Below are 14238 nucleotides of genomic sequence, written 5' to 3' on the forward strand. Positions count from 1 at the left end.
ACTGTAAGAATTTTGTGTGTGATCATTCAGTAGTTGCCTCTGAGCCTTTTGAATTCACGGTAGTTTATTTTATATGCACATTTCTAGCGCACAATCATTAGAATCAGTGTTGTGTTCAGGCCCACAATTAAGTTTTAGCTTAGTTTAAAAAATTTTCCTCTAAAAGGAAGCAAGATCTATGTTTAGTTCTACGTCTATTTCTCTTTCTTTTATTTCCTGTGTGGTACAACGAAAAAGAATCCTGATGCCTTTTACATATTGTCCAAATACATTTCTCACCTCCTCACAGTATCACAGTATTTCAAGTCAAAAAGAGGAATATTTGTGAAAATAACCTGGTGTTATAGACTCCCAAAGTGACTTCCAGGTGTGTTAACTGAGTTGTTTGGATACTGTGAAAATTGCATGAAAAAAATGCTACAGCTCTGGAGTCACAGAACAAAGAAACACAAAGGTAAGGATATTTCCCAGCCTCTAGTTTTCACGACTGCAAAAAGTACTGACCAAAAGCAGGACCCTGAAGTAATTGCTAATAAAAATGAAAATCTATTTACTTAGACACTATAAAAACTGAGGAAAATGTATTAGCAGACATAAGAAGAGTCATACCTGTTGAAGGCTCCTCTGTAGGCAAAGAGAACGAGCTTTGGTTAACAAGGCATAGGGGCATCACTGAAAAGTTTTCCCGTTGTGAAATGCTGCTTTCAATATGATACCTGTTTGAATCAAAGGAAAGCATGTACAGGCTAAGAAGATATACAGGAGAACCACCTCATATGTCTGTAATGGAGCTACCTACAAGAAGAGTGTGTAGGTATAAGGAAGGAGGAAAGCCATTTCAAAAGTTAACTGAGACTCAGTAATGAAACAGGCCAGGAACAAAGAAAATGTAGCAGTGTTTTACCCAGACTCTTTTCTAGTCTCCACCACAATCTTGGAACAGGTGCTTCAGGAGGAGTCATGAACCACACTAATGAAATTTCCCATATCATCTTCTCTCCTACTTTTCTTAGATTTTAATCCAATTTACACCCTAAGCAGAGGGTATCACCAAGGCTGTCACAGTCATACCACATTGGACATAGCAAGATTAGAGGATCTTCTTTTCTTAAAAAATATCTCACTGATTAAAATAGACAAGCCTACATTATTATTTTGTTAAGCCAATCAAACATCATGAAAAAGTAGTTGAAGAATCATTATGCTCTGTAAAGGCTTTGACAACATAGCTACAATCTCCCATCCAGGCCCCAGACCAAAGATATCTTTAAAAATCATCTTGCATTGCCCCCCCAAGTAGATAAGAGCTGGTAATGTAATTGGTATCACAGCCCACAGTTTCTTTAGAGAATCCACACAAGGTGTAGCACCAGGATGAAGGCAAGGGAAAGGGAAGGTGCCAAACAGAGGGAGGACTCTCCTCAGGAAGTGATGACTGACTTTTGAAGCCACCTCAGAAGCAAAACAAACCAAGCTGCTCTGTAATTATCATATTGAACCCATGCTCAGCAATGTCTCTCTCAGCAACACTGTGGAAGGAGTCATGGATTAACACAAGTGAGGATCGCAGAAGCTGCTGTGAGCTAAGCAAAATACTCACCTTCCAAAGAGGAAATGAGGAAGTGATATCAAAAGACATCCAAATGACAGAACTGTGCAGCCCAAAGCAATTATTCTGGGCCTGTGAAGCTTTGCTCCAAAGTAACTCACAAATGCTATCAGCAGCAAGTTACCTGCAAAAAGAACCTGGTTCACTTTTACAAAGCAAGGCATCCACAGATCTTTTAAAGTGCAACAGAAATTTAAGTATACCTCGTAAGCTCAACATCTGTTTCTTTTCTTGTCTTGTAAAAACTGTAAATAGACAGGGAACTGCCTACATGATGCAGTAATTCCCTGCTATGTGTGATCTTTTTTTGGACGAGTTACATCACATGAAAAGAACATGAGAACAGAAGGTAGAATGGAAAGGAGATCACAGTGAGAGATTTTTGACTGCACCTACATAGAAAAGAAACTTCCCATTACTTTACGTAGAGACCAGGCCCAAGTGCTGCAGAGTAGCAGTTGACTTAGGAAGTTATTCTCCCCAAGATACTCTATTTTGTAATGTACCTCCAACTACTTTTGTACTGAAAATAATAAACACACGATGATAGTTACAGGAAAAAAAAGGAATAATTATTTAATATTAACTTGAGTAGTTGAGAAGAATTTTTTAAAGAATGGTATTTTTGTACCTAGCAACATTAAAAATACAAATGTGCTAAAACTCTTTGTTCTCCTCTCCTCTACTTTCACTTCAGAATCAGTTGATCTTTTCCTTCTTCATTTTTTGCTATGCAACTAAGAAAAGAATCAAGCTTCATATTATGAATCAGTCTCCATAAAAATAGCAATTTAGTAATTGCACACCTACTAATTTTGTGATCTTTTTGTCAAAAGAACAAAATCATGTCTCTGAGTGATAAGCATCATTCTGGGAAAGAAGATAATACCTTTTTTATGTATGATTGCCAAACAGATTGCATTTAACCAGTTCCTCGAATGAGACTTCAAGATGTATATTTACACAGTCCTAATAAGTAACCTATGCCTCTTAATAATTTCAAATATTATTATGATCGTTCAACAAGTTCATATGAGCAGATAATTTACTTAAAATAAGCCTTTTACGTACCACTTTGTTAATCTTGGCCATTTCATGTCACTGGGCAAAAAACTCACTAATAGGCAAGGTAAGGGGCACTAAAAGTAGAACTGGAAACTTTCTGTGCAGGTACAGTTGTAGGGGTACAAAATCTTGAAATATTATTGAATTTAGGGATCCACAATCCACTCCAGCCAACTTTGATTAAAAGAACTGTAAAATGCTAAATGTGACCATAAATTCAAACAAAGCTCGTAAAATCTTTTTTTGTTCAGAAAGATTCAATACAAAGCTTTTAAAGTAGTCCTATTTTGTTAGTTGCTCTGTTTTATTGTGTGATAGTGCAGAAATTAGTTGAACTACTTTTTAATACTAAACTTCCTCATTTAAGTTGTCCTATTAGTTTCCAAGACAATAACTGGTTAAGTATTAGCTGAAAAGGAAGGACAGAGTTGACCACTGCTGACACTTGAGAGATTTGAAGGATATGAGTCACTAATACATATTCAAACAAATTATCATATTTTCAAATAATAAGAAATATTAAAATAAGAGATTACCAATTTCAAAGCTTCCATTAATGATCCCCACCAAAGAAGCTGGGATATTAAACTGTTTCTCTATCTGTGTGTACATGCTGTTCATGTAAGCACCAGACATGGTTTTACCAAGAAACGCAAGTGACAGTGCCAGCAGAAATACCTGGGAAGGAAAGAGGAGAATGCATAAAGAACTCAAAATTATACATTTATGAATATTCCATTTTTTCCACCAAAAATGTGCTTCCAGGCAAAAACAAGTGTTCCTCTGTGTGTAAATCCCATCGTCTATCCTGCTTCCACATCGTACATCCTTGTTCTTCGCCTGGTCCCATTGACAAGACTGTCTTTAGAAACCTCAAGCCCCACTTCCCCAGCCAAGACAGGCTGTGCCTGCTGCAAGATTGCCATCTGCAGGACTGAAAGACCAGGGTGCACAGACCTTCCCATCCTCTGCTCATCTGAATGACAAATTACTTGCCGAATTAAGATTCTTTCCTCTGGCTGAATTACTCGATCCAGTATCTGCTCTCCCATCTCAGCACAGGTCGTGAGCCCATTTTAAACAGAAGGAGTAAACAGTTTCTTTTTGTTTAAAGACATTGACTTTTTACAAGACAATTAGTAGCAATTGTCAGTAAAAAAAAATAAAAATATGAATACATGCACTAGTATTCAAATCCTTTTAACTTTGGGGTTCTTAATAAACAGTATTTACAAAATTAAATCTATAGTATCTTTAAATACATCTCCTGCAAATGCTAAAAAGCTTAAATAATGTATTTGGGCTTTGAGTTACTATGAAAAACAAGTTATTTTACAAGTTTTTTATACCATTTCTTGACAACTCGAATAATCCAAGGTACATCAACAGTCAGTTTTTACTGACATGTCACAGCCAGTAAGGCTCATTTAACAAGTTTTAGAAGGAATGGTAAACATGTCAGACTGGGGGGATTACACAAAATCAGAGGTGGGGCTTCAAAGCAGCAACCGACCACAACTCCAAAACAGCACAGAGTGTAAAGTTCAGGGACAGCAAAAGCAACACATGGTTGTTTACAGACTTGTTTGACCTTGATCGGGGCATTAAGGGTAGAAAAGAAACAGCTTAGTCATTCATTTAGACTAGATTGTAACTTCTACCAAACCACTGCAAATGCAAGAAATTACAGGTGTGTATTCCTACAAAATCACTAAAATATTTCTGTACCTTCAGCTTGGAAATGCAACAGAATTTGTCCTCTGCACGTGGCTTCTCAGTTTCTTTCATGTTGCCTTTTTTAATTTTTCCCAGTGTCTGTTTCTGAGTCTGTCCAATGATCCCATTACAGTGTTGAAAAAGACGAGAGAAAAGAAGAAAAAATTATGTCCCATGTTTGCCAAAAAAATAAGATTCCTTTGCAGAGGTTTGATATTTGAGCATCTTCCTTAAATAATTGCAAACCAGATTCCAAAAAAACCTACAAGCCCATACACTTCATTCTAATCAAGATAATTTGATAAGGGGAAAGTCAACAACGTACAGCCAGTTATGTCTCATCAGACACTGAAAGCTGTCAGCAGCATACAACCAGAGAGCAAAGAACAGAGAAAAGAGGTGTTCTGAGGGCAAGTCTGAACACAGCCTTTCAGTCCTCTGCACAAGCATTTGGCACTGACCACTGTGGTAGACAGAACTACGAAGACCTATATGTTTGACTGATGTATACCTGTCTCCATGGTCTTTATTTACTACCCCTGCCCTAGCTAGCCATAAAAAAGACATTTAGTTCTGCTCTGTGTGTTCTTTTGAGCCCTCTCTTCTTCCACTGGCATCACTGTATATTTGTTAATTTTTAATAGAAACTCTATTGGAGATTAATCTCTTGGCATTAAAATTAGAGGCAAACAAAATAAAACCAAAACTGCTGGATCAACTTAAGTTCTGAATGGAAACAAAACAGACTCCATTCTGCTTTTCCTCCCAAGACTTGCAAAAATATCCCTCTTTGTTTTTCTGCCTCCTTTTAGTGATGTCCACCTTGATTTGATGGTTAGAGCTTCTGGTAATGCTAAGCCACCTGCTTTCTTACACATCTTACTTACATTCCAAAAATGTGTTCAAAGAGCAACATATTCCAGGAACTTGGATATACTTACCTGCAAAAGCACAATTAAGCATAATTAAGTCTGGGTTGTAATTTAGTATGTTTTTTTTTCCTGAGGGTTAGCACAATGAGTTAAACAGATTTCATTCTAAGGACTCCTAAGAAGACTTCATTAAATCAAGTTATTCAACACAGTTCCCTGCTGCCTGATAGGGTAAGTTGAACAAAACCAGGGCAAGTCAGAGCCCTACCTTATAGTCAGGATGCATACAGGCTAATTTCCTCTTTTTTTGTCTTGGACACCCTTTCCAAGTGTGATCTTGCAGAAGCTCTTTGCTGTGTTTTCTGCTTCATGGAGCCATGGCTGGGAAGCAAACTTGACAAGCCCACCAAGAGGACTGAATTGCCTTTCACATTCTTCAACCCAACACCCTCCCGGTCAATCTCTTCAAACATTAATTTCTACAACAATGTTAATCCTCTCAAATGTGTTTCCTAACTGACTCAATTCCTAGGAAATTCACGGGCATTAACTCCTTCTATAGCTACCTTCTCTATTTTCAGTCTCTAAAAGTGTAATGTGTTATTACAGCATTCCTGGAAACGCTTCATAATTAATTGTAGGTGGTCAGCATCTCATACAATTAGCTGTGATATATACATAGTTTGTATTTCTGCTTTGCTTACACAAATTGTGTTCAATCACAGGACTAAACTGTGCTTATGCAGCTTTGCACTTTCTTTGCAATTTGGAATAGAAGCTTATGTCCCAGAGAAATGTTTATGCATTATCTAAATACTGCCTTACTCAGAGTGGAGCCCACCAGTGATGCCAAAACATCACAGCAGTCCCCCATGTCTGTCCTCTTCTGCTCCTAGGAGCTTGAAATGGGATTCTTCCCCTTACTATACCAGTCCCTGCTTTTCCCTAACATACACAGGGAACATCATCTGGCTAATTGCAGGTTTTCTCTTCTGGTGCTACAGGATACCAGCCAGCAACCTCTGTCCAAGTTTGTCTTGGTGAATCAGAAACTATTTCTCATACAATTACAGAGGACAAAAAGGCCATGTTTGCCTTTACTTTTGCCTTACCTTCCCTCAAAGCATGAATTATGGTAAAAAAAAAAAGGTGCATCTCAATCCATTTTTTACTGGGATAATTATTAAAATCACAAATTGGAAAACAAAATAGACAGAATCACTATTTCCAGCTTTGTTCCTGAGATTATTTTTGCTAGCTTTATAATATTTTTTTAGTCGCATTTGGTCAAATGGAACTGAAACCTGCACAGACTAACAGCCTAGATTATTAGAGAGGTGTAGGTGCATAACTCAGCTCAGGTGCATTTACACCACACTTTAAATCCAGGTTAGAACTTAAACTACCATTTCTGTGCCTAAAGATGAACCAACAGTGCTCCCACTCCCTTCTCCCATCTACATGCCCTCCGTTGTACATTCCTGCTGCTTACCTTGCTCACACTCTTGGGCTCTTCAGACTCATCTGCAAACCTCTTTAACTCATTAAACAGGCAAAAAGTTAATGCAGCAGAGAGTTAATGCAGCAAAAAGATTGTTTTTCAGACAGTGAGCTGATTTGACCCACTGAACAGTTCAACAGGTGTCAGACCCACACAAGCAAAAGAGCAGGAAAGTGGAGCCAAGAACATGAGAAGAGAGGAGAAAGTGGAGGTGAAAGCAGAGTAGGAAAGGACAGAGGGCAAAACATGCCCATCTGAGCACCAGTGATGTGTTATGTCACCTCAAATATTTGTGGTCTCAAGCCCTAACCTGAGCTGCCCAGGCCAGCCCTGAACACAGCTGGACTCCCAGGATCTGCAGAGTTGTAAGAAATCTCCTTCAGTGCACATCCATCAATATCTTTTTAGCCAACAGCAAGAGGAGAGACAGCTTATGCTACTAGGATAGTCACAGAGTGACAGTTTTGTAACAAATCACTTGAGGAATATGAACAGTCCAGGTAAAACTATATAGCTACACAAAAGTTTGCCCTCAGGTTCTGACTGACCTACCAGCTATGATGTAAACACCTGCTCTTGAATCCCACTCACAAGCCTTCAAAGTTCACTGAAACTTCAGAGGTCAGTAAAGTTCCTCCTTCTGCTTCTGCACTGAGTTGGTGACATATTTGTGGCAGGCTAAGAAATCAGCAGTGACACCACAACTGCCTCTTCCAGCCATCTCCACTACTGGACTAAATCTCCACAGGCAACCAGAAAGGCAGAGGGGTGATGAGAAGACTTGTGTCCTAAAAGACACCCACTTTGCCGAGTGCACAAAGAACTGACACACACAGTGTGGACAGTCCAGCACAGGCCAGAGGTACAAAGCAGCTGTGTGATGTACAGCATCCCATGTAACTTGGGCTGAACAAGGTTGGCTTAAAAACAAACCAGACACTTCCCGTGTGGATCAAAACAGGCTTGTTTGGGGCAGTTGACAACAGCAGGCAGGCCAGCACTGAGACAGGAGTTTGGACCCATTTGTCCCATGCAAACCCATAAATACCTTTTATGGTTTTAAACCACGTTTCACTTTAGCTAACTAATAAAAGGGACAAAACCCCACAAATATCTTGATTTAAAAGTTTATGATGCAATGTTCTGCAAGTTGCTTTGTCTGAGTCCCAAGAGGACATCCTGCTTTGAATGTAAAATTCATCTTCCATTTGGCTCAGCTTAGTCATATGGATAAACTGCTAAATCCCTGTTTTATTTACAAACAGGATTAAAAATCACATGAGGTAACCATGCAGAGAACAATTATAGTGGCAGAGTTTTTACCTAATTTATTTTTCTGGTTGCAAAAAGCTTTCTGAAATCTTGTTTCACTAGGTACAGCTCAAACTGTTACTAAAATGCAATTACACTAATGTTAGACTGAGACAAAGGAAAATATTCTCATGGCAAAACAATTAGGTACTTACAGTTTTGAAAAAGTTTCTCCAAGAAATGACTGATATCACAACTTGAACTTTGACTTTAATCTACATTGTTGAAAATTAACCCAAGCCCACCTACTGCCAAATTTGTGTCTTTGCCAAATTTTTTCAGCTGTGAGTTTTAGAGTACTCGCTCAGATGTGACAGACATGGACTGAGCCCTTAGAAGGAAAATTGAGCCCTTAGAAGGAAAATTGAGCCCTTAGAAGGAAAATTGAGCCCTTAGAAGGAAAATTGAGCCCATCTCTTTCTCTTCCCTGCCAAAACAAAAAAAATGGCCAAGATCTGACAGCTGTGTCAGATCTCTGAGCATGAAATGCTGACACTCCAGCCCACTGAAGACATCCAAAAGCACTCACAAGCAAGAAAGGAATTTTAAGAGTCCACATAAGTCTGTAGATTTACAGGCTGGGTGGTGTCCTATCAAAGGGTGACACGAGGTCAAAAGGGAAGAGGGGAATGAGTTTGTGTTAGTGATTACTGGATGTTGCAAAATTGGAGACAATTTTGAGCAAGCATAAATAGTTCTATCTAATGTGACGAGATACTTTGGCTCTGATTAAATCCATTAGACATCACGTCTAAGAATCAGTAGATACACCTTCAAGTATTGGTGCTGAGACAGGTTTCATTTGTGACTTTAAGTCTCTTGTTGACACTTGTGTTTGTCTCCCTCACAGAAATAACTACTAATGCACACGAATAACCTAAATTCAAGGTCTAAAATGTGTGGTGAGGGTGGGATTGGGATTGACAAAAGCCTGACTTTTGAGCATAACTTCCAGGGCAGCGTTTCTCAGCTTTCCAAGGGAGCTCTAACCTTGCTGAAAATCCTCTCTGGACTTCCCCATCCCCTGTGTGGTTATCTTGCTGGGAGGGGAAAACAACACACCAGCAAGATACTTGGCATTTTTGTTGCACAGTGGTGTTGCCTCACAAATTTACAACTCTACTGCTGTACTGAAAAACATTTTGTAGGCACTCTGCTCATGCCTTACAGACAATTGGTGGCTGAGGATGCTGATCTGCTCAGTGCTGCACCAGAGCATGCAGTGAGGTGTTTTCCCCTGTTATATCTTATAATAAAAGTTCATAATTTCAAAGTTCTGATGTAGTATCTTCTCAGTTCTCACACATTAGAAAAATTCTCAAGTAAAAAGCTATTAACATGCTTCCAATATATCAAAAGTCTCATACTCCCTCAGAAAAAAATACGTTTTGTTAGAGCTATAGCACTGCTTTCATTTTCTCCTCATGGTGGTCTCCAAATCACACCTGATGACTGCTTGTACTAGGATTTTGTTTTTACAGTTTAATTTGAAATAGAAAATATGTTTCCACATACAGGACTGTGTAGTTCTACAGTCTCTGTAACATTATTTTGTTCAACAATAATTTTAGCTTAGAGTGAGTAAGGTTGAAGATTCAGACCCAGTAAAGGAATTACAAAAAATGGAAATCAAAATTTCCAGCCAAATAAACACCACCTTATAGTAGGCACTAAACAATTCACTTTAAATACTTACCTCCATATCAGAAAAAAGTAACCCAGAGGTTATTTTAAGATGCAGTTTAAGTGATTTATAATTGGCTACATGTACAAATTAAATACCTTGTGAAGAAAAGAGGAGTAGATATATGAAATTAACATATGTTCACAAATGTACAGCTAACTAACTATTCAATAAATTCATGTAAAATTCAATACATATGGAATTCAGTATTGTTCTCTGTTGTGATTAATTAATGGATAACAAAGCTTATAGAGAGTCTGTGATGTCTTAGCATATTGAATTCCCATCTTCTCCACGGGATTCCTCAAGGCCATATTTTCACCAAGTTCACTATCAGCACTCTGCCTGAGCAACTGAGACTACAACTATATTTTTCTGTCTGCATAGTTTTTGTTTGAGAGGTAGCTCTAATCATTCTACTGCTTCAACATAAGGAAAATACCTCAAGAGCATCAAGTATTTGTACAGAATCAGGGTATACCCTATTCTTAGCAAGTAGTTTTAGTGAAGATGCTCACAATAGGCATTAGAGTCATATACTTCCAGAGAGCAATTTATCCCATTTTAAGACAGCTGTCTAAAATAAGTAGGAGGAAATGGTCTCTGGAGGTGCTTATTCCTTTCCTTGGATTTGAAATTCTAGAGAGCTAGCTTAGTCTAAATAACTAATTTTTAGACAGATAAAAATCAGGTCAGATGACATCTGTCCTGGTTCTCTCTCCTAATGACGTTCTAGATCTACTCATCCCAGCCAAGGAACTAAAAAGCCTGCCAGCCAGCAGCTCCCAGCCTAAGGTCAAGACACCCTTCCAGTTGCTTATGCAAACTCACAGGAAATTCAAAGGGATAAACAGTGTTCCTATGAAAAGCAGTAAAAGTTCTCAGTGAAAAATGCAAAGTACAATTATTGGTCCCAGTCCAAATGTTATATGTCGTGATGAGTTACCTACCAAAAACACAGAAGGCACTTCTGGCCTCACTGTAAATGCCACACATTATTTGGAAAACACTAATGACTAAATAGCTCTTTCCCAGTTGTAAATAATCCCATTTAATTAATGAAAAGCTGGAAATAAGGACTATATCTCCACAGAACTGAGCACTGCAGCAATCTTGGGTTGCACATCTCATAGGATGTAGCACAGCAACCTGGATAAGAATGTCATGACACAGAGGAGGTTCACTGTCATTTCCCCCACCAGTTTAGAGCTGGACCACAATCCAAGCAATGTCTAAAACCACTTTTTTTTCTCAGCAGTGTCTCCTGAGATCTGCTTCTCTGGCAGGGCACAGCTCTGGTAGTTGAGCAGCCATGCAGCTTCCAGTCAAATGGAGGCTAACGGGGAGAATTTCCTGTGAGGGCAACACAGAATTTTCTTCTCAGGGTTGTGCCCTGATCTGGCTACACACTCCAAGAGAATTCTTCAGAAAATTTCAACTTTTAAACAGACCGGCAAAACTGAGTGTAGAAACCTCACAAGACAGGCTCTTTCACAATATTTTTGTCTCCTTTCGCCTGCTCACAGGGGTCACAGTACCTGCATAAATTAAAAAAAAAAAACAACCTTCTCAAGATATTTTGGGAACCTACTCTCTCAAAAGAAAGAGAAGAAGGATGCAAAATAAAGAAATATATAATAATTTAACTGATCCTCCTTTAATCAAAAATGTATTTATTTTGGCAGTGGTTATACCAGACCAAGGTAAATCATGGGGAACTATAAAGTCTCATTATATTGGCCAGTGAAGAGACAAACAAGTAAGACCTTGATCTACTCAAACCAGGTAGGGAAGCATCTATCTGCATTTAACAAAGAAAGTAGGGTGATGGTTACCTCTGTATATGCAGAAACACAGACAGGTACAAAACTTTCTGCTTGTTTTGAGTCTGAATTCAGGTGAAGTTTGACTTTCCAGTAAGATTTTCTTTCCTCTCACCTCAACAGAGTACATGTCAGCTACAAAATAAATAAAAATTCAGATCTGTCTCCCATCCTCAGCTTTGCCTTTGACTCTACACATCCCTGTTAACTCATGTTCATCTCAATTCTTTCCCCTGTAACACGATAAATAGTCATTTGTAGCAAACATTCAGATCCATACCTTGGAGATAATACTGTCTATGTGCAAAACATTATTGCTGTCTGTTTTCATAACGATTTATTTAAACCAGCAACACTGTCATAACAGTTTCTCCCTTAAGAAAGCAGTTTAGCACATTGATTTGCACTTGTATGGATTTGGGGGCTCTGCTTTTGTTTCAGCAAAACATTCATGTCTTCTAGTCTTGTGGCAAACCTTATGAAGACATAAAATCCTTTATTCTTCGTAAAATCTGCTACGAGTCTGGAAGACATTCTGTTATACAAACTTCTGGTTTTAAATGTTAGAAAACACAAACATTCCAATTGTCAAAACAGCTTTTCAGAACAAATTATCTACATAAAAAAAAAAAAAAAAAAGGTTGAAAACCTAAATATATACTTTTGGGCAGTACCTCCTCTTTAAAGTACAAAGGGATTTGTTGTGAGATCAGGTCGTCAGCTTTCCACTAACGAGGCATATTGTCTCATGAACACACTTTCAGAAAAGTTAAAGCAACAAATGTACTGTAGGTTGACTGCCAGTTCAAAGCTTCAAAGTCTCTCTGGGGACTTTTACTCTAGAAGAATGACATTAACTATGATTCATCAATCAGTGGTTTATGTAACCTGATCTCATTTCACTTTCACTATCCGTCAAGTCCCCAAGGTTTTTGATGTGTGATAATACCCTTTGTGTGCAGAGGTATCATCAGGTTGGATACCAGTTACTAGAAACTGCCTGAAGCTGATACACCTGGCCTTTCTAGGCACACTTTACATAGTGGCCTTGCCTAAAAAAGCTCAATCCTAAAAGGTGAAGCATCTGATGGAATCTCAAGGATCTTTTGGGAATCAGGCACATACCTACGCATGTACCTGTGAGTGAGAAGCTTCCTACAAACATCTCATTTCTAAAAAATAGGAAGTTTTAACAGAATCCTCCAAAACTGATGCTGTTTCTCAGAAAGGTTTAAGTTGAATGAAATATGCATTCTCTTTTGACAATGAAAATTAAAGTACTGACTTTAAATAACAGTGTACATTTAAGACTTTCTGATAAAAAATACCTTACCTCTACACTGATAATTTTTATGGTTCTTTCAGCAATTGCTTATTCAACTTCTACAAACTATTATGAGTATTATAAAAGGCAACAGGATGGTATATGACTTAAAGCAGTGGGCTGTAGTGACCCATAACACCATGAAGGTTATGGCAGCTTATAAAATAATTTTAGAGTGTGTTAACTCCTCATTTACATGGAATTATATGAAATGTTCTTCTGATATGAAATTATACACGACATTGTTAACATTCTCCATTTTTTAACACAACACCAGTAAGTATGAACACTGTGGCAATGTGGTAGCTCTCTAAAATTAAACCAGCCATTTGCAGCCCATGGGAATGCACCAGGAAGGGGTACAGGGCCTCTGTGAAAACTGACAAAATCAAGCCTACATCCACTAGAATCATAGTCAGCAGCCAGAGTGGAAATGTGCAGGAATCCTGTAAATCAAGGAAAAAAAAAAAAAAAAAAAAAAAAAGATCAAAAAGACCACCTATGCAAACAATAGTTTTTTTAACAGAAAATACTCTGAAATCAAAAGTAGAGTTTCAGGTATCCATTTTAAATAAACAGTACATATTCAACACCTAAGGATTTTAAAGACACTTGTCCTGAAGTATGGGCTTTGCTGCTCTGCACAAGGTTCTTTTCTAAACCAAATGCTTTGATAAGATGACTGTCAGCTTTGTCCCATTAAAACTTTACCATTCATTGGCACAATATGTGTTAATATGAAATCATTTCAGTATGTTAGTGACTAACACGTTCCAGAGCCTCTTTTTTTCCCCCCACCTTGCAATAATACAGTGCTTTCAATTTTCCACTGGGTATTTCATTCAATAACAGTTTATTGCAAAAAACACCATGTTTTGAACCAGCCACCTCACTTGTAACTCCTAAAATGTTTCTGAGAGCTCACATTTAAATGCTGACTTTTCCACACCATTCTTGATTTCTGTTATCAAGGATAAGATCAGCTAGAGTGGATTTGTTGCTAAATGGATGGAAACATCAATATCTGGTGTAAAAAACACTGCCATAACAGACCAAAAATCCACTATATTTTTTCAGATGCATATGCTGAACTTCTAATGAATTTTTAATGACTTCTTACAGTAGAGAGACTATTTCATGTACTGATTCATGTTCCTTGTGCTTAATCAAAGTCTTTTCTCAACTCCAAGTAGGATGAAAAGGTCAGGTCTTCCACTCACACATACAACAATTCAAGCATACTGTAAATTCAGCCCTACTGCACTTCTTTTCGAAGAAGAGCTATCTTATTTTGCAGCTACATGTGATGACATGCAATAAATAAGTTACTTTA

The 14238-nt window shown here is 38.0% G+C and overlaps 1 protein-coding gene across 11 annotated transcripts in view; it reads right to left on the bottom strand.

Annotated features, from left to right (window-relative positions):
- The window catches only part of LOC113990852 (solute carrier organic anion transporter family member 1A2-like), a 46044-nt gene that overhangs the window by 11531 nt on the left and 20275 nt on the right, over window positions 1-14238 (bottom strand). For 3 of the 11 annotated variants that reach the window (XM_039383200.1, XM_039383199.1, XM_039383201.1), the window contains 5 exons: window positions 9771-9856; window positions 4403-4501; window positions 3211-3352; window positions 1601-1733; window positions 610-716 (listed from right to left, as the gene is read on the bottom strand). In XM_039383200.1, coding sequence (XP_039239134.1) covers window positions 610-716; window positions 1601-1733; window positions 3211-3352; window positions 4403-4501; window positions 9771-9776 — 487 coding nt within the window. In that variant the 5' untranslated portion in view covers window positions 9777-9856. Of the gene's footprint in view, window positions 1-609; window positions 717-1600; window positions 1734-3210; window positions 3353-4402; window positions 4521-5277; window positions 5332-9770; window positions 9857-11593; window positions 11717-14238 lie in introns of all 11 variants that reach the window. The other 8 variants (XM_027726674.2, XM_039383195.1, XM_039383196.1 and 5 more) reach the window with 5 other exon arrangements.

Source organism: Pipra filicauda, unplaced genomic scaffold, assembly GCF_003945595.2.
Source record: "Pipra filicauda isolate LSUMZ 115617 unplaced genomic scaffold, ASM394559v2 scaffold2_size9829703_pilon, whole genome shotgun sequence".
Taxonomy (NCBI): domain Eukaryota; kingdom Metazoa; phylum Chordata; class Aves; order Passeriformes; family Pipridae; genus Pipra; species Pipra filicauda.